This window comes from Xenopus laevis, chromosome 7S (assembly GCF_017654675.1).
Source record: "Xenopus laevis strain J_2021 chromosome 7S, Xenopus_laevis_v10.1, whole genome shotgun sequence".
NCBI classification, from domain to species: domain Eukaryota; kingdom Metazoa; phylum Chordata; class Amphibia; order Anura; family Pipidae; genus Xenopus; species Xenopus laevis.
The window spans coordinates 109,111,512-109,131,144 of NC_054384.1; the positions used below are offsets into that span (position 1 = coordinate 109,111,512).

The window sequence follows — 19,633 nt, forward strand, 5'->3', positions numbered from 1 at the left end:
TATTCTAAGAAATTTTGCAATGTACATTTATTATTTATTTTCTTTTAATTCCAAGATATTAAGGGATACATGTGCTGTTAATATGAATGAATTTTGTTACAACAGCACCACCTGCTGGTCAGTTTCCCACCAGTCTGACCAGCAAGTAGTCAAGGAATTTGTCAGGAGAAAGAAAGAGGCTGATGTTCTTCTGCTTAGGAAAGATGTGAGAAAGGTTTCTAATTTTATTCCTAAGCAGAAGAACATCAGCCTCTTTCTTTCTCCTGACAACTTCCTTGACTACTTGCTGGTCAGACTGGTGGGAAACTGACCAGCAGGTGGTGATGTTGTAACACAATTCATTCATATTAACAGTACATGCATCCCTTAATATCTTGGAATAAAAACAATATATATAATGAATGTACATGGCAAAATTGCTTAGAATACCCACCTCATTAATTTTACATTCACTTATTGTAAAGGTTTACTTATCCTTTCAGTAGGGGAACCCCAACATTATACACAGGGCCTGACTTGTGCTGTATGGACCAACACCACCAGGGGGGCTCTTCCCCAGAATTCCATACTCCCCCTTATTCACATTTTACTGTAAGGGCAGCTTGTACCCTGTAACTAGTTGACTCAACTTAGCTCTCCCACCCACTAACCAATCCAACCTCGACTAAACTCACCCTAAACCGTTCAGCAGGTCACGTGATGACACATAATCTTCATCCTCACTGGTCAGTCCCAGCTCAGTCCCGTAACACTGGTGTACAATGTGCCACAGCTCCCGCGGGGACAGGGTCTGGGGGGCAGAACATCACACACATTACGTCAAACACTTTATTGTCTATTCACAATCATTTGAGAAAGATTTCTAATTTTATGCCTAAGCAGAAGAACATCAGAGCAGCCTCTTTCTCCTGACAACTTCCTTGACTACTTGCTGGTCAGACTGGTGGGAAACTGACCAGCAGGTGGCGCTGTTGGAACAAAATTCATTCATATTAACAGTACATGTATCCCTTAATATCTTGGAATAAAAACAAAATAAATAATGAATGTAAATTACAAAAGTGCTTAGAATAGCCCCCTTGTCAATTTTACATTCACTTATTTTAAAGGTTTACTTATCCTTTAAATAAAAAGTATCATTTACTGATGGCGGATCAATGTCTATAACTGACTAAAAGCATGTCAATAAAAATAAAGGATCAGTACAATATATATGTATATGAGACGCTCCATGACACCTGGTATAAAATAGATTTTTATCCAATCACAGCACTTCTATTCTGATATAAGAACTGCAAACTCACAGATACCCACCAGGTGGCAGCAGAGTCTGTCTGTCACTGTTTTATAGGTATGGGACCTGTTATCCAGAATGCCCAGAACTTTTTGGTTTTCCAGATAACAGATCTTTCAGTAATTTGGATCTTCATACCTTAAGTCTACTAGAAATTCATATAAACATTAAATAAACCCAATAGGCTGGTTTTGCTTCCAATAAGGATTAATTATATCTTAGTTGGGATCAAGTACAAGTTACTGTTTTATTATTACATAGAAAAAGGAAATGATTTCTAAAAATGTGGATTATTTGGATAATATGGAGTCTATAGGAGACGGCTGTTACATAATTCAGAGCTTTCTGGGTAACTGGTTTCTGGATAACGGATCCCATACTTTTAATTGGGGCTTTGTGGATAATGGATCTTTCTGTAATCTGAATCTTCATACCTTAAGTCTACTAGAAGATCATGTAAACATTAAATAAACCCAATAGGCTGGTTTTGCTTCCAATAAGGATTAATTATATCTTAGTTGGGATCAAGTACAAGCAACTGTTTTATTATTCAGTTTTAAAAAATTGGAAAAAATGGTGTCTATGGAAGATGGCCTTCCCCTAATTCGCCTTCCCCTAATTCTGAGCTTTCTGGAGAATGGGTTTCCGGATAATGGATACTAACAGTGGTGTAACTATAGAGGAAGCAGGGGGGCCAGACTGTAGGATTTGCTTCCTCTATAGCTAATTACCTGCGATGAGGACGGGGGGTGCAAGTCGGGGCTGGAGTGGGCGGGGTCTGGATGGGGAGTGGGCGGGGTCTGGGTGGGGAGTGGGTGTGTCAGAGGCGGGATGGGAAGTGGGCGGGAGGATGGGGATTGGAGTGAATATTATTTTGCTGGGTCGGCACACTCTAGTTACACCACTGGATACCAAGTTGGACAGCCCTGATCTAATCCATCTTCTAAGGTTGAATAAGAATCAAGTTAGACACTGATTGTAAATAATGGATTGATAATAAATAAATTCAAATTACTTGGCTTCCCCACAGAGCCACAGAACGTGGTTCATCTACCCGCACCTATGGCTCCATGATGTGCCCCTCCATGTCATTCACCTGCCCAAAAAGCGCACTGCTTAATCTCTACTGCCCCCTGTAGTGTTGCCCAACGTGAAGCCGAATCGGACGCCCAGCAGGGTTGATAAAATACCGACGTGTATCTGATCAATAAATATAAAAACCAAAGTCCTAGAGCTGAAGTGATTGGTTCCTGGTAAGGAAAGTGTTTAAGTGAAAGTCACTTTTGGCTGTGGGTTTAGGTTCCTCTCAGTTAAACATAAACATGTGATTCTGCAAGTAGATAACAATGAGTTTGGACAAGTTTCGTGCAGCTCACATTTAGCCACGTGGCTACTAATGAGTCAGTGCCGGGGCCCTTTCTGATCCTGGGTCCTTTGTACATAGAATTATGGATGCTATGTGCACTTATGTGTATAGCAACACTTACTCAGACTTGTAATGTCTCCAATGGAAGGGTACGGGGAGCAGGGCCGCCATTAGGGTCAGGGCAGATTCGCGGAGATTGGTGGCCTGGCGATAAATCGCCTCTTCTTCAGGGGGACTAATCTCCTTGAACCGACTAGAATGAAAATTACCAGCGGGATGGCACTGGGAGCACTTCATTTTCCAAAGTCGCCCGAAGTTGCCAGAAAACTTTGTGCGACTTCAGAAACCGAAGTGTTCCGAATGCCATTCCGCCAGCGTTTTAAATTCTAGCGGCAGGAAGAGAGAGGATTTATCGCCGGGCAACTAAATCTCCCCGAATCTGAGCCCTTATAAGTTAAAAGAAAAATGTGGTGCCAGGGACCCCCATAAAAGTTTGAAACAATAATACATTGGTGGCCAGGGGTTTAATAAAATAAAAAAAACACATTGATGGTCACTAGATTGGAATGAACTGAACTAAGGGCTTCAACTTCGGCTCCTTTTGTGACTTTTTTTTGCAGCTTTGTCTCTTCAGGAATTCGGTGGTTAATAAGAATAAAGCTGGGAGCAGTATACAGAGGGATGATGTGTGTCTGAGTAACATAGGGAGGCTAATGCAGACCATCAGATTGTAAGCTCTTGTGAACAGGTCCGTCTAATCCTAATGCTTCATCCTGTTTATTAACCGTAAGACTCCTGCTTGTTACCAAAATAAATCTCTCTCTATATAAAGTTATTTACTGCTGTAGATTTCAACATACTCCCACTCAGAGGAACTGGCAACTAGTATTAGATAATACACCTCTGTGTATCCAGCAACTGCCACTTGGACTTTCCTCCTGACTCCCACATGCACCCGCAGGGCAAGGTCTGGGGTGAAACGACTCTTTCTGATTCTGGGTTGTTCCTATTACACAAGGCTTTTATAGTATAGTACAGGTATGGGATCCTTTATCCGGAAACCCGTCATCCAGAATGCTCCAAATTACGGAACGTATACTCAATTTTATGCAAATCATCCACATTTTTAAAAATGATTTCCTTTTTTCTGTGTAATAATAAAACAGTAACTTGTGCTTGATCCCAACTAAGATATAATTAATCCTTATTGGAAGCAGAACCTGACTATTGGCTTTATTTAATGTTTACATGATTTTCTAGTTGAAGATCCAAATTACAGACACATCCGTTATCTGGAAAACCCCAGGTCCTGAGCATTCTGGATAACAGGTCCCATACATGTATGATATACAGTAGAGCCCTTACCTTATCCAGAAGAGCATTTTGCCAGAGGCGGAAAATCAGCAGAAATGAGCGATCTCGGGCACCAAAGGAGGTGAAAAAGTGCTAGAAAATAAAAGGGGAGATGAGACATTTGATTTTTGATTTGATCTGACATACATATATATCAAACCAGGAGCCAGAGCAACAAAAAAAAAAAATCACAACCTGAAATGGAAAAAGGTAGAGAGACAGGCAATCAAATTAACTAAGGGAATGAGAGTCGTAATTGACATGGAAAAGCTTAAGAAACAGGAATAGTTTCCCTTTATTAGAAAAGCAACAGTTAAAAGCCCAATGCTATAATAATACACAGACCCGGAATATACTCACAGGCACAGGGGTGGGCAGAGATAGGAATGGAACTACAATACTCTGCACAGTGACTGCCACCAGCCAAGGGAATACTGGAATACTGGCAGGCGATGGGTTAATATAAAGCTCAAGCACTTGATTGTACTGATAAACTGCCCTGAGATTTACTCTGGGAGTAAAGTACAAACAATGGGTGATAAGTGGGGTCAATCCTATCACTGCACTTATAGTCAATGGGAATGACCCAGGATAAGAGGGGGGTGTTACTGTGTGTCTCGGGCTTCATGCCAAGGAACAAAAATGGGAATCTAGGGTGGCACCAAAACATGGCACTCCCCCCCAACTCCCTCCTCCTCTCTGCCTATAATGGAACATTCCAATCAACTAAAGGAACAGCAGAACAATCCTATCACCAGGGCTGCTTTAATATGAAACCGGAGGGGGGTCTGACCTGGGCCCTTGGTCTAATAATGATGTTGGTAGGATCACAAATATTCGGGGGGTGTAACTACAGAGGAAGCAGGAGGGGCCCAGGAGAGTAGAAGGCCCAGGGAGGCATTATTTTAAATTTAATATATCTTGGTAGAATAGACCAGCTTATCAATATTTTGGGGCCCCTAAATTGAATTTGCTGTGGGGCCCAGGAACATCTAGTTAAGCCACTGCAAATGTTTTTATATTACTCTTACTAAATTGTTAGGGTTAACATTCAACTAAGGCTGAGAGTACCCCAACAACCCATGACACCCCTGCTCTGAGTTTACACAAACACACATGCACACACGTGAACACACACATAGAGATCTCCCACTATTCTGTACCCCAAACAGTAGGGAGATCTCCCCCTATTCTGTGCCCCAAACAGTAGGGAGATCTCCCCCTATTCTGTGCCCCAAACAGTAGAAAGTTCTCCCCCTATTCTGTGCCCCAAACAGTAGGGAGATCTCCCCCTATTCTGTGCCCCAAACAGTAGAGAGATCCCCCCCCTATTCTGCGCCCCAAACAGTAGAGAGATCTCCCCCTATTCTGTGCCCCAAACAGATGTGAGATGGCTGCACTGGTTGATCTGTTTATGAGACTGGGAGCAGAGAGAGACACCCCCAATCATTAGTAGATCCCAGGGTGCTGCACATACAGACACAACTAGATCACTGCCAATCAGATGTAGGAAAATGACAATTCATCTCCTCATGTGACATTACAGTTTTTGCTGGAAGTTCTCACCTTCTCAGTTTCAGTGCAAACTTGAATAGCGTTGGGGATCAGCTTGGCCGTCTTCTCCTTCTTGATACATTGAATGTCCTTCAGCTGAATCATGATCTGCCCAATAACAGAGAAGAGTCACAACCAAATCAGCCAACTGCCCCCCAATCTCACCTAATTAATGTTCCTTCCTAGACCCAGCCTTATATTGTGACATTTCTATTCTATGTGTACTGTATATTGTGACTGTATGAGATCACATAATAATAAGCCTCACACTCACCGTGGTTTCCCAGCGAAAAATGTTGCTATAAAAACAGATCCAGTTCTCTGATAAATAAAGTCTTCCCTGAAGTAAGATATCCTTCTGCAGAGCACAGGAGTAGTCTGACGGGGAACAGACCACAGGCAGCATAAGAGAAACGGTCACAGAGGCCACAGAGCATGAAAAGTACAGGGATACAGAGGGGAGTGGATTAGGGATATACATGGGGTTCATGTGACATCACTGGGGTGTGCTGATAATGAGACACAAGAGCTTACTATACTCACCAACAATGAGACGCTCAGAATCTGGAAGTTTCTTAAAAATCTTACGAAAATCTTCGTTTCGCTGCTTGTAAGTGGGGCTCAACATCTATAATGGCAGAGAGAGAGAGAGAGAGAGGAAGAAGATGAGCAGGAAGAAGATGAGCAGGAGGAAGATGAGCAGGAGGAAGAAGATGAGGAGGAGGAGGAAGATGAGCAGGAAGAAGATGAGCAGGAAGAAGATGAGCAGGAGGAAGATGAGCAGGAGGAAGAAGATGAGGAGGAAGATGAGCAGGAGGAGGAGGAGGAGGAAGATGAGCAGGAGGAGGAGGAAGATGAGCAGGAGGAGGAAGATGAGCAGGAGGAAGATGAGCAGGAGGAAGATGAGCAGGAGGAGGAAGATGAGCAGGAGGAAGAAGATTAGCAGGAGGAGGAGGAAGATGAGCAGGAGGAGGAAGATGAGCAGGAGGAGGAGGAGGAAGATGAGCAGGAGGAAGAAGATGAGCAGGAGGGGGAGGAAGATGAGCAGGAGGAGGAAGATGAGCAGGAGGAGGAGGAAGATGAGCAGGAGGAGGAGGAAGATGAGCAGGAGGAGGAAGATGAGCAGGAGGAGGAAGATGAGCAGGAGGAAGATGAGCAGGAGGAGGAGGAGGAAGATGAGCAGGAGGAAGAAGATGAGCAGGAGGAGGAGGAGGAGGAAGATGAGCAGAAGGAGGAGGAGGAAGATGAGCAGGAGGAAGATGAGCAGGAGGAGGAGGAAGATGAGCAGGAGGAGGAGGAGGAAGATGAGCAGGAGGAGGAAGATGAGCAGGAGGAGGAAGATGAGCAGGAGGAGGAGGAAGATGAACAGGAGGAGGAGGAAGATGAGCAGGAGGAGGAGGAAGATGAGCAGGAGGAGGAGGAGGAAGATGAGCAGGAGGAGGAAGATAAGCAGGAGGAGGAGGAGGAAGATGAGCAGGAGGAAGAAGATGAGCAGGAGGAGGAGGAAGATGAGCAGGAGGAGGAAGATGAGCAGGAGGAGGAGGAAGATGAGCAGGAGGAGGAGGAAGATGAGCAGGAGGAGGAAGATGAGCAGGAGGAGGAAGATGAGCAGGAGGAAGATGAGCAGGAGGAGGAGGAGGAAGATGAACAGGAGGAAGAAGATGAGCAGGAGGAGGAGGAGGAGGAAGATGAGCAGAAGGAGGAGGAGGAAGATGAGCAGGAGGAAGATGATCAGGAGGAGGAGGAAGATGAGCAGGAGGAGGAGGAGGAAGATGAGTAGAAGGAGGAGGAGGAAGATGAGCAGGAGGAGGAGGAGGAGGAGGAGGAAGATGAGCAGAAGGAGGAGGAGGAAGATGAGCAGGAGGAAGATGATCAGGAGGAGGATGAGCAGGAGAAGGAGGAGGAAGATGAGTAGAAGGAGGAGGAGGAAGATGAGCAGGAGGAGGAGAAGGAAGATGAGCAGGAGGAGGAGGAAGATGAGCAGGAGGAGGAGGAAGATGAGCAGGAGGAAATGAGCAGGAGGAGGAAGATGAGCAGGAGGAGGAGGAAGATGAGCAGGAGGAGGAGGAAGATGAGCAGGAGGAGGAGGAAGATGAGCAGGAGGAGGAGAAGGAAGATGAGCAGGAGGAGGAGGAAGATGAGCAGGAGGAGGAGGAAGATGAGCAGGAGGAGGAGGAGGAAGATGAGCAGGAGAAGGAGGAGGAAGATGAGCGGGAGGAGGAGGAGGAAGATGAGCAGGAGGAGGAGGAAGATGAGCAGGAGGAGGAGGAAGATGAGCAGGAGGAGGAGGAGGAAGATGAGCAGGAGGAGGAGGAAGATGAGCAGGAGGAAGATCAGCAGGATTAGGAGGAGGAAGATGAGCAGGAGGAGGAAGATGAGGAGGAGGAAGCTGAGGAGAAGGAGGAGGCTGCTGGGGAGATACTCACACTGTACCAGCTCTGCATCTTCTGTAAAAAGAATAAAACACAAGTCAGCGGCTGTTGGCAATACAGAGCCCCCCATTACTACACACAAGACAACCCCACTTCTATAAACACTCTGATCATTTGCTATGAGTTCTGGCCACTCACACCCCTCAGTGGAGGCTGCCTGTGCTGTTATTGGAGGACTGCAGCAGGTCATGGGAGATTTGATTGGCAGATACCTTGCACCCCGTGTGTCTCAGAACAAAGGTCACAATAAGCAGAATTCCTGTCAACTCCCCCGCGTTTCCCCACTGCACCCCCAGGAAAACTCTAGGAAATGAACGATGGCCCCAAATGTTTAATACAAATAAGTGGCAAACATCTGTCAGAATGCCACTGTCCTTAAAAAACTGATTTCAAGCTATTTTTAATTTTGTATAATGAAAAAAATGCAATTCTAAGTTACTTTCCCTTATACATCCTCATCCTGAAAGTCATTGAATGAGGTGCAGCTTCAAATGGGCTCTGTGTATGTATTTATCACTGTAAACTTTATTTATTAGGCACTGCAATGATACACAGCACTGTACTTTCTTACAATCTATAAAGCTCTGTGTTAAAGAACCCCTCTGTGACTTCTAATATCCTTATCATTTACAGTAGGGGGTACATTATCCCTTATAATACATGAGTGATACTCAGAGTTCCCTGTATAACTCAGACTGCAGCCTTGTGCCTTTATATGGTCACAGAACAACCCCTCAGTGACTTCTAATATCCTTATCATTTACAGTAGGGGGTACATTATCCCTTATAATACATGAGTGATACTCAGAGTTCCCTGTATAACTCAGCCTGCAGCCTTGTGCCTTTATATGGTCACAGAACAACCCCTCAGTGACTTCTAATATCCTTATCATTTACAGTAGGGGGTACATTATCCCTTATAATACATGAGTGATACTCAGAGTTCCCTGTATAACTCAGCCTGCAGCCTTGTGCCTTTATATGGTCACAGAACAACCCCTCAGTGACTTCTAATATCCTTATCATTTACAGTAGGGGGTACATTATCCCTTATAATACATGAGTGATACTCAGAGTTCCCTGTATAACTCAGCCTGCAGCCTTGTGCCTTTATATGGTCAGAGAACAACCCCTCAGTGACTTCTAATATCCTTATCATTTACGGTAGGGGGTAGTGATGGGCGAATTTATTCGCCAGGCGCGAATTCGCGGCGAATTTGCGCGATTCGCCACCAGCGAATAAATTCGCGAAACTCCCGCGAAAATTCGCGGCAAAAATTCGCCGGCGTCAAAAAAATTTTTTCCGAAAAAACGGACGCGGGCGTCAAAAACGGGCGCCAGCGTCAAAAACGAGACGCCGGCGCCGTTTCGCGAATTTTTCGCCGTTTCGCGAATTTCGCGAATTTTTCGGCGAAGCGAAACGGCGCAAATTCACCCATCACTAGTAGGGGGTACATTATTCCCAGTATAAGGACCAACTAATATTCTCTCGCCTTGTTGTTCCGTATGAATCCTCGCCCACTGAGTTGAGATGTGAGTGGGGTTCCAGGCTGGGAGTTGGTTTGGGTGGGTTGCTGGGCATTGCCCTGGTTCCCTGGCACAGTTGCAGACTGAAGTAAAGTTGGAGTTAAAGTGTTGGGGGTCTGCTCTGCGGAGCCTTCTGATCCTCTTTCTACCATACTGTCAACTTCGCTGCTCACCAGACGCCTCCGCACAGCAGGGGAGTTACTGGGAGTGCTGCGGGGAGTTAAACTGCCAGTGCTGCAGAGAGAGAGAGAGAGAGAGAGAGAACGCAATGAGAAATAAAGACTCATCTACACAAATACAACATTTCTTGGGTAGAAATGTCTATATATCCATATATTACACAAAAGCCATGAATATCTTGTAAATTATATCCTTATAAACGGTGAGTTCTGATGTCATCAGTTATAAACGGTGAGTTCTGATGTCATTTCTGTCACATGACTCACTGAAACGTGTGTATTATAATAAATAAAGTACCCCCAGTTGCAAAATATGAGGATATTAGAAGTTACCTCGGAATTCCATGAGGCCTTCTGCCTCATGCTTTTATATGGTCATGAAACTCCTCTGTAACTTATAATATCCTTATAATTTACAAGAGGGCGTACTTTATTTACTATTTTATTTACGGTTTGCCAGAGTTGTTTATCTCAGCAACAAAGTGTCATTTTAAATTTAAATTTGAGAAGCAAAAATAGAAGGTAAAATAGTTTTAAAACACACAAGATATTCTCAGTTTCAAAGGTGCTGGATGTTTTACAACAACATCTTGTCCTACTTTCTCCATCGTGTGCTGCTGTCTTCAACTTGTCCTACTTTCTTCAACTTGCCTTGTCTCCATCTTGTCCTACATTCTTCATCTTGTCCTACTGTCTCCATCTTGTCCTACTGTCTCCATCTTGTCCTACTTTCTTTGTCTTACCCTTCTGTCCACATCTTCTCCTACTGTCTCATTCTTCCCCAACTTTCTTCAACTTGCCCTACTGTCTCCATCTTGTCCTACTGTCTCCATCTTGTCCTACTATGCCCTTCTTACCCTACTGTCACCATCTTGTCCTATTCACATCTTTCCCTACTGTCTCCACCTTGTCCTACTCTTTCCATATTGTCCTACTATCCCCATCTTGCCCTACTGTCAACATCTTGCCCTACTGTCTCCATCTTGTCCTACTGTCTCCATCTTGCCCTTCTGTCAACATCTTGCCCTACTGTCTCCATCTTGCCCTTCTGTCATCATCCTGTCCCAGTGACATCTTGCCCTACTGTCTCTATCTTGTCCTACTATTCCCATCTTGCCCTACTGTCACTATCTTGTCTTATTGACATCTTGCCCTTCTGTCTCCATCTTGTCCTACTGTCTCCATTGTGCCCTTCTGTCACCATCTTGTCCCATTGACATCTTGCCCTACTGTCTCCATCTTGTCCTACTATTCCCATCTTGCCCTACTGTCACTATCTTGTCTTATTGACATCTTGCCCTTCTGTCTCCATCTTGTCCTACTGTCTCCATTGTGCCCTTCTGTCACCATCTTGTCCCATTGACATCTTGCCCTACTGTCTCCATCTTGTCTTATTGACATCTTGCCCAACTGTCTCCATCTTGTCCTACTGTCTCCATCGTGCTCTATTGACATCTTGTCCTACTATCCCCATCTTGCCCTACTGTCACCATCTTGTCCTATTGACATCTTGCCCTACAGTCTCCATCCTGCCCCATTGTCACCATCTTGCCCTACTGTCTCCATCTTACTCTACTGTCACCATCTTTCATACTTTCTCAATCTAGTCCTACTGTCTCCATCTTTGTCCTACTATCTCCACCTTTTATACTGTCCCCATCTTGCTCTACTGTCTCGATCTTGTCATACTGTTTCAATCTTGTCCTACTGTCTCCATCCTGCCCTACCGTCTCCATTTTGTCATATCAACATCTTGTCCTACTATCCCCATCTTGCCCTACTGTCACCATCCTGTCCTACTGTCTCAAACCTACTCTACTGTCACCATCTTTCAAACTGTCAACATCTAGTCCCACTGTCGCCATCTTTGTCCTATTGTCTCCATCTAATACTACTATATCTATCTTTGTCCTACTGTCTCCATCTAACCATACTGTCTCCATCCTGCCCTACTGTCACCATCTTGTCCTACTGTCTCCACCATACTCTACTGTCACCATCTTTCATACTGTCTCCATCTAGTCCTACTGTCTCCATCTTTGTCCTATTGTCTCCACCTTTTATACTGTCTCCATCTAGTATTACTGTCTCCATCTTTGTCTTACTGTCTCCATCTAGTGCTACCATCTCCATCGTTGTCCTACTGTCTCCATATAGTCCTACTGTCTCCATCTTTCATACAGTCTCCATCTATTCCTACTGTCTCCATCTTTGTCCTACTGTCTCCACCTTTTAAACTGTCACCATGTTGTTCTACTGTCTCCATCTTTCATACTGTCTTAAGCTTGCCCTACTGTCTCCATCTTGCCATAATGTCTCCATCCTAACTGTCTCCATCCTAACTGTCTCCATCTTGCCCTACTACCCCCCTCTTGCCATCATGTGCTCTGCGGGGCTACAATATCCATGTGACCGGGTACTTGCCAGCTGCCCCTATCTGCACCCCTCAACCCTATGGGGAACATTATAAGTGGCATACAGACAGTAACAGTACTAATGGTACTTATCTAATAAGTTACAATATGTTACAATAATGAAGTGCATTAATAGAACTAGTGCTGAGCCATTAACTTACCTTATGAATGTGGAACTCCATCCCTGACAAGCCAGACTAGTCATTGTGTCCTGCCTCTCCCTCGGCTACATTTGCTCTGAGGCCTTGCGCTGCACATAGGAGTCTCCAAAAAACAAACAGGAGGGACCTCCCAGAGCAAATGACTTCATGACTCATTTGTCCCTTCTGTTGATTCCCCCCATTTGCATTTGTAAAGGATCATTTGTTCAGCCACTTCACATTCCCACCCTCCAACAACACAACTCACAGGACAATTCTGCATTTCCTGCCTGTCACTTGGGCCTCACTCACATCTAAGGGGGATGTCTCACGGGGGCAGATTTATTGCTGAGTTACAATTATGAACTGCTATGAATGTCAAAAGCAGATGGACAGTGTTTTGGTGCCTGAGCAATTTCCAGTGGGGTCAACTTACCAGTTGGGGCAATTGCAATACAAATCAATGGAGAGTTAATTCTCAGCACTTTGCTGCCTGCCCACCCTGCTGGAAATTGAACTGGCAGTTGCCTATTGATCAGAGAGGGTGAAAGAGATTCATAGCCAGGCTAATTCCATCTTAGGAAGCCTACATTATGATTGGTTGGAAAGGAAAAGCTATAATTGCAGCCTACAGGTTGCCTGACAAATCTGAAGTAGTAGGATAACAATAATAATATTATTATTAATAATAATAGTACTATCAGTATAAGGATACACTGATTTACAGCCTCTGTATAACACACATTGGGTTATTTACAGCACTGCTGCATGGCAAGGCCTTAATAGAATTAGGAAGCAATGAAAGGAGAGATAATCGAAGGGCAAATAAGGCATTTTATGCAGAGCAGATCCTTTGTGCAACAGAAACAGAGTAAAAAGAGATTTCAATTTAGAACTAGGGAAGGTGTAATACAATTATCCCCTTTATCCTCTCTGATCTCTCCTTTTGTTGTAAACAATGGAAACACTGATCTTTTATTTATTGAAATGTAGAGGCGAAAGGGAATTTTTTTTTTAAATTAACTTCTGTTTTCCTAAACATTTGCGCCAAATATGTAAATTGTTAAAATATTCAAGTAAAAAATTGTAATTTATTTGTTATGTTGGTAAATCAGCCCACTATGTATAAAGATAATTTCATGAAGCCATGAAACAATAGCCAAACATTCTGATCTGTGGCAGAGAGATCCTATAAAACTATGGCAGCATAGGTATCCCCTGTACTAAGCACAATTCAGCAGGAACAGTCCCCTAAGTTTGCTCATAGTCTGTACAGAGAGATCCCATAAAACTATGGCAGCATAGGTATTCCCCTGTACTAAGCACAATTCAGCAGGAACAGTCCCTAAGTTTGTTCATAGTCTGTACAGAGAGATCCCATAAAACTATGGCACATAGGTATTCCTCTGTATTAAGCACAATTCAGCAGGAACAGTCCCTAAGTTTGCTCATAGTCTGTACAGAGAGATCCCATAAAACTATGGCAGCATAGGTATTCCCTGTACTAAGCACAATTCAGCAGGAGCAGTCCCTAAGTTTGCTCATAGTCTGTACAGAGAGATCCCATAAAACTATGGCAGCATAGGTATTCCCTGTACTAAGCACAATTCAGCAGGAACAGTCCCCTAAGTTTGCTCATAGTCTGTACAGAGAGATCCCATAAAACTATGGCATCATAGGTATTTCTCTGTACTAAGCACAATTTAGCAGGAACAGTCCCCTAAGTTTGCTCATAGTCTGTACAGAGAGATCCCATAAAACTATGGCAGCATAGGTATTCCCTGTACTAAGCACAATTCAGCAGGAACAGTCCCTTAAATTTGCTCATAGTCTGTACAGAGAGATACCATAAAACTATGGTACATAGGTATTCCCTGTACTAAGCACAATTCAGCAGGAACAGTCCCTAAGTTTGCTCATAGTCTGTACAGAGAGATCCCATAAAACTATGGCAGCATAGGTATTCCCTGTACTAAGCACAATTCAGCAGGAACAGCCCCTAAGTTTGCTCATAGTCTGTACAGAGAGATACCATAAAACTATGGCAGCATAGGTATTCCCTGTACTAAGCACAATTCAGCAGGAACAGTCCCTAAGTTTGCTCATAGTCTGTACATAAAACAATGGCACAGTACATAGTATTTGTACATAGTTACTGCAATGAGCCACTGATCCGGTATAAGATGAATAATGTTGACAAGGGATTTGACTGCAGGAGATCACAGAGCCCCTGTATTTCTCTGCCAGTTTGCTGCCCAGTTGAGCGGTGCCAGGGAATTTGATGACTGCCGGTTCCTGGGAGGGGAGAGGTGCCAGCGTCCAGTGCCATTTCATGTAAAGCAAACGCCTTGTTTAGTGAGGGATCGGGGGACGCAATCTGCTCGGGGCGGATGTTCTGTTCAATAAACACAAGAGTCCTGGCACCACAGAGGCCCAACATCACCCGCTGTGCCAGGACACTTCATTCTCATTTCTTTTCATTGGTCTGACTTCTACATCCGGAACTATTACGTGTGTGAGGTGCAGCAGTTACATTCAAAGGGCAACTTGACCGAAACACAGTTTTTTTTTGCAACAAGATTAATTAAACGGCAACTCAAAAGAACCCCTTCCCCTTTTTTGTACAATGAAAGAAATATACCCGGTATAGATTTACTGATTGTCTCAGCCTGCACTGCTGGTCCTGACTACACGTACCACGGACACACTATAACACTAGTCAGCACTCCTACAGCCAAGACTACAGTTCCCACAATCTCTTGCCTGTTCTGTGATTAACCGACCTGTAAAGAAGGATAATGACAGGCTAGGCAAGGGATTGGGGTAACTGTAGTCTAGGCTGTAGGAGAGCTGACTAGTGTTATAGTGTGTCCGTGGTTCATGTAGTCAGGACCAGCAGTGCAGGGAGAGACAATCAGTAAATGTATACCGGGTATATTTCTTTTATTGTACAAAAAAGGGGAAGGGGTTCTGTTGAGTTGCCCTTTAATTAATCTTGGTGCTACAGTGGTACATATAGTCAGGACAAGCAGTGGAGGAGGAATTTCAGGGTTTCGAGGGCCGGTAGAATTGTGACTATTAACACACACCATGTGCCCCGATTCTTTTTTATTTCTTCATTCCTTCATTGTTGCCTGATCCCTTATTATGAACGACAGTTGTCCCTGGCCAGTTGATGTGACATCCCTGCAGTTGGTCTCATGCACAGCTCAGGGCCAGATGTCAGACTTCTTCTTTACACTTACCCCTCTGCTGCCCCTTGTGGACACTATAGCTCTAGTGTATGCTTGGTACCTATATGCACCATTTACCTGTGACCCCTGGGTGCAGCTCTAATACATGCCTGGCATCTGCACCCATCTTTTCCTCAATGCACCCTGCATTTTGCTCATGACCAGAGCAGGCTGAATGGAAACGTTGGCACTGGTTGCCAGGACAGTGTGTGGGAGCAAAATAAGTAAAGAGTAAATGCAGTTTCTTATCCAAACCTGAATTTGAATCCACTGTCTCCCAGGTAAGAGGAGCACCGGGGATGCTGGGAGTCACCAACACCTGTTCTCAGGCAACAAAAGAAGCGCAACTTGTGCAGCACACGGCTGTCTGTGTGTCTGTCTGTCACAGTGTAGGCATAGGATTGTCAATGGCTCATTGTGAGGAACAGCTGTGGTCACTGGATGCTAGGGTTGCCACCTGGCCGGTATTTTACCAGCCTGGCCAGTAAAAATGATGGTTGATCCCAATGTTATTAATAGGGAAAAAAAGATAAATAGATAGGAAGGCCGATATTTTTTTCCAGAAAAGGTGACAACCCTACTGGATGCCCAAGTCCCACACTTGCCAGTCACACACACTCACAGCCGCTATGCCCACGTGCTATATGCTATACCCGGTGGGATAGAAAGAGGAATGTGCTGCTGCTTCTGCATCTGGCGTTGTGTTACCATCCTGCCCGACTGCAGCTACAGACACGACCAACCTAATGTGCATTTGTGTGGCATGACTTATTTAGGGACTCATAGGGTTAATGTGCCCCTATGGCTTGAAATCCTACACTTCCTGATCTTCCTAGTTGTTGGGCAGATGCCCATGTAGCTAAATGTAATTTACATATACCAGTTATTGGCCAAGAGGCTTTATGACCACTTCCTGTCACACATTGGTATAGTGAGTGAGAAGGGGTGGAGCTTCCTCTTTGGCTTCTGGTTGCTGATCCAGCTGGAGGTTTCCAGGGAGCCTGGGTACATCAAGGCCCAGTAAAGCCAGTTTGACCTAGAGGGACCTGAACTTCTAGTGTGGAAGTCGGGGAGCAGGGACCCTGTGAATGAGGCTAGTGAGTGGCAGGAAAATAATTGTTATAGTACACTCTACAGGGTTGCCAGGTTGGCGGTTTTCCAGCCAAATTGGGCTACTAATTTAAAGCCCAGGTGGATTTTGAAAGTACAAACTAGCCAAGGTAACGATTTGGGCTACTTTTTGGGCATTTGGCTGGTTTGTACTTTGGAAACCAGCCAAAGTTGTTTCTTGCCCTAATGTGCCAAGCCTGAATCTCCCAATGCATGTTGGGTAATGTCGTTTTTGTTTAACAATTTCCCAACTGCCAAGTTTAATGTAAGACTACAATACCCAGCATGCAGTGGGACTGACTTGTGTAGAAGTCGGGAGTTACCAGATTTTGAGCTCTGAACCCCAGTCTCCCGTTTCTTGACAATTTTGGTGCAAAAATCTGATGTCTGGAGGTTGATCTGTTTTACCTATATTTATTGAAATTGTATATGAATTAATGCCTTATGGGGCCCCTATACCTCCTGGGCCCACCTCTGTAGTTATGGCCCAGGTGATGGGTGAATCTGTCCCATTCATGGAAAAATTTCTGAAACAGTGAAAATTTGAAAAAGGTGTATTTTCACATATACTCATTTATTTATTATTAGACTTTTTTTTCACTGCACATACTAGGCTACTTTTGAAGTGCCTCTTGGCTAGTTTTGGGCTGGTTTTGTAGCCGACTTTGGCTGCATTTAAATTAGATCTGACAACCCTGACTCTGTAGGAGAGTAAGACAGTGAGGGAAGAGAGAAAGAGCAGCTTTGTGCTCCATCAAGGAGGTGTAACAGGGAGTAGCTTCTCAGGCTGTAAGATTTGCCTACAGTGAAGGGACACAGTGGATAGAGTGTCAGGCTTTAGCTTCTCGTCCCTGACCCCTCCACTGGGTGAGATCCAGACCACGTGTGAGATATTTCTGCCTGGAGGTGCTGCACTGCCTTCACTACATCCTCCGGGATCCACATGCATCTACCTGTGATATACTGTCTGACACGTGTGCACATATATTTTTCAAGTGTAAGTAACCTGTGGATCATTTGTGACAAATAAAGTTATTCTGTTTGACTGCAACAATCTCCTGGCGCCCTGTTCTATATTCAGTTTCTGCACAGTAGCCTGTGGGAGTTGTAGTTGCACTAGACCACACTTTTGTTTCTTCCAAATTGCAAATGCCCTGCCTTAAAGGGATGGTTTGCCTTTAAGTTAACTTTTAGTATACTATAGAATGGCCAATTGTAAGCAACTTTTCGATTGGTCTTGATTATTTTATTTTCTATAGCTTTTTAATTTCCTTCTTCTTCTGAATTTTTCCAGCTTTCACATGAGGGTCACTGACCCGATCCAAAAAAAACAGATGCTCTGTAAGGCTACACATTTATTGTTATTGCTACTTTTTAATACTCATCTTTCTATTCAGGCCTCTCCTATTCATATTCCAGTCTCTTCTTGAAATCAATGCATGGTTGCTAGGGTAACTTGGACCCTATCAACCAGAATTATGAAATTGCAAACTGTAGAGCTGCTGAATAAAAAGCTAAATAAGTCAAAAACCAAAAATAATGAAAAATGAAAACCAATTGCAAATCATCCCTCTCCACATACTAAAAGTTAACTCAAAGGTGAACAACCCCTTCAAACAACTAGTTAGTTTCAGACAGTTCACCAGAAATAATGTATTTTTCCAATTACTTTCTATTTTCTATGTGTCACCGGTTTTTTAATATTGAAGTGTAAGGTGTCATTTTTCACCTTCTAAAGCAGCCCTGGGAGGGGGGGTTGCAGACCCTGTAAACTGTTCTAAATTGATACATTTAGTTGATACATTTCTTATCTTTGTCCCTGCTGAGCAGAATCCCTGGGTTTCATTACAGGCAGCTGTTAGACTTGATACAATAGTTACTAATACCAATCACAAGAGGACTTTCCAATCCAGGTCAACAACATAGCCCTTTGCCTAGACTCTATGACAATTTGACATTGCCACTATCCCGTAATACCATAGGGAGAGAACAACCCACCAAGTCTCCTTCATTTCCATATCAGTCAACGTTGACCAATCACAAGAGGTCTTTCCAATTCAGGTCAAAGACTGCCTGTCAACAACATAGACCTTTGCCTAGACACTCTGACAATTTGACATCGCCGCTATCCCGTAATACCATATGGAGAGAACAACCCACCAAGTCTCCTTCGTTTCCATATCAATCAAAGTTGACCAATCACAAGAAGACTTTACAACCAAGGTCAACAACATAGCCCTTTGCCTAGGCTCTATGACATTTTGACATTGCCACTATCCCGTAATACCATAGGGAGAGAACAACCCACCAAGTCTCCTTCTTTTCCATACCAGTCAAAGTTGACCAATCACAAGAGGACTTTCCAATCCAGGTCAACAACATAGCCCTTTGCCTAGACTCTATGACAATTTGACATTGCCACTATCCCGTAATACCATAGGGAGAGAACAACCCACCAAGTCTCCTTCTTTTCCATATCAGTCAACGTTGACCAATCACAAGAGGACTTTCCAATTCAGGTCAAAGACTGCCTGTCAACAACATAGACCTTTGCCTAGACACTATGACAATTTGACATCGCCGCTATCCCGTAATACCATAGGGAGAGAACAACCCACCAAGTCTCCTTCGTTTCCATATCAGTCAAAGTTGACCAATCACAAGAAGACTTTACAACCAAGGTCAACAACATAGCCCTTTGCCTAGGCTCTATGACATTTTGACATTGCCACTATCCCGTAATACCATAGGGAGAGAACAACCCACCAAGTCTCCTTCTTTTCCATATCAGTCAACGTTGACCAATCACAAGAGGACTTTCCAATTCAGGTCAAAGACTGCCTGTCAACAACATAGACCTTTGCCTAGACACTATGACAATTTGACATCGCCGCTACCCCGTAATACCATAGGGAGAGAACAACCCACCAAGTCTCATTTGTTTCTATATCAGTCAAAGTTGACCAATCACAAGAAGACTTTACAACCAAGGTCAACAACATAGCCCTTTGCCTAGGCTCTATGACAATTT

General features: G+C 44.0%; 1 protein-coding gene across 4 annotated transcripts in view; it reads right to left on the reverse strand.

The window, feature by feature from the left end:
• Positions 1-19,633, reverse strand: part of gramd1a.S (GRAM domain containing 1A S homeolog) — an 87,409-nt gene that overhangs the window by 17,193 nt on the left and 50,583 nt on the right. For 3 of the 4 annotated variants that reach the window (XM_041571724.1, XM_041571727.1, XM_041571726.1), the window contains exons 2-8: positions 9,493-9,760; positions 7,994-8,014; positions 6,111-6,195; positions 5,842-5,945; positions 5,580-5,675; positions 4,026-4,106; positions 675-790 (exon numbers count right to left, since the gene is read on the reverse strand). In XM_041571724.1, the coding sequence (XP_041427658.1) occupies positions 675-790; positions 4,026-4,106; positions 5,580-5,675; positions 5,842-5,945; positions 6,111-6,195; positions 7,994-8,014; positions 9,493-9,760 (771 nt within the window). Of the gene's footprint in view, positions 1-674; positions 791-4,025; positions 4,107-5,579; positions 5,676-5,841; positions 5,946-6,110; positions 6,196-7,993; positions 8,015-9,492; positions 9,761-12,280; positions 12,461-19,633 lie in introns of those variants that run through there. The other variant, XM_041571725.1, reaches the window with a different exon arrangement.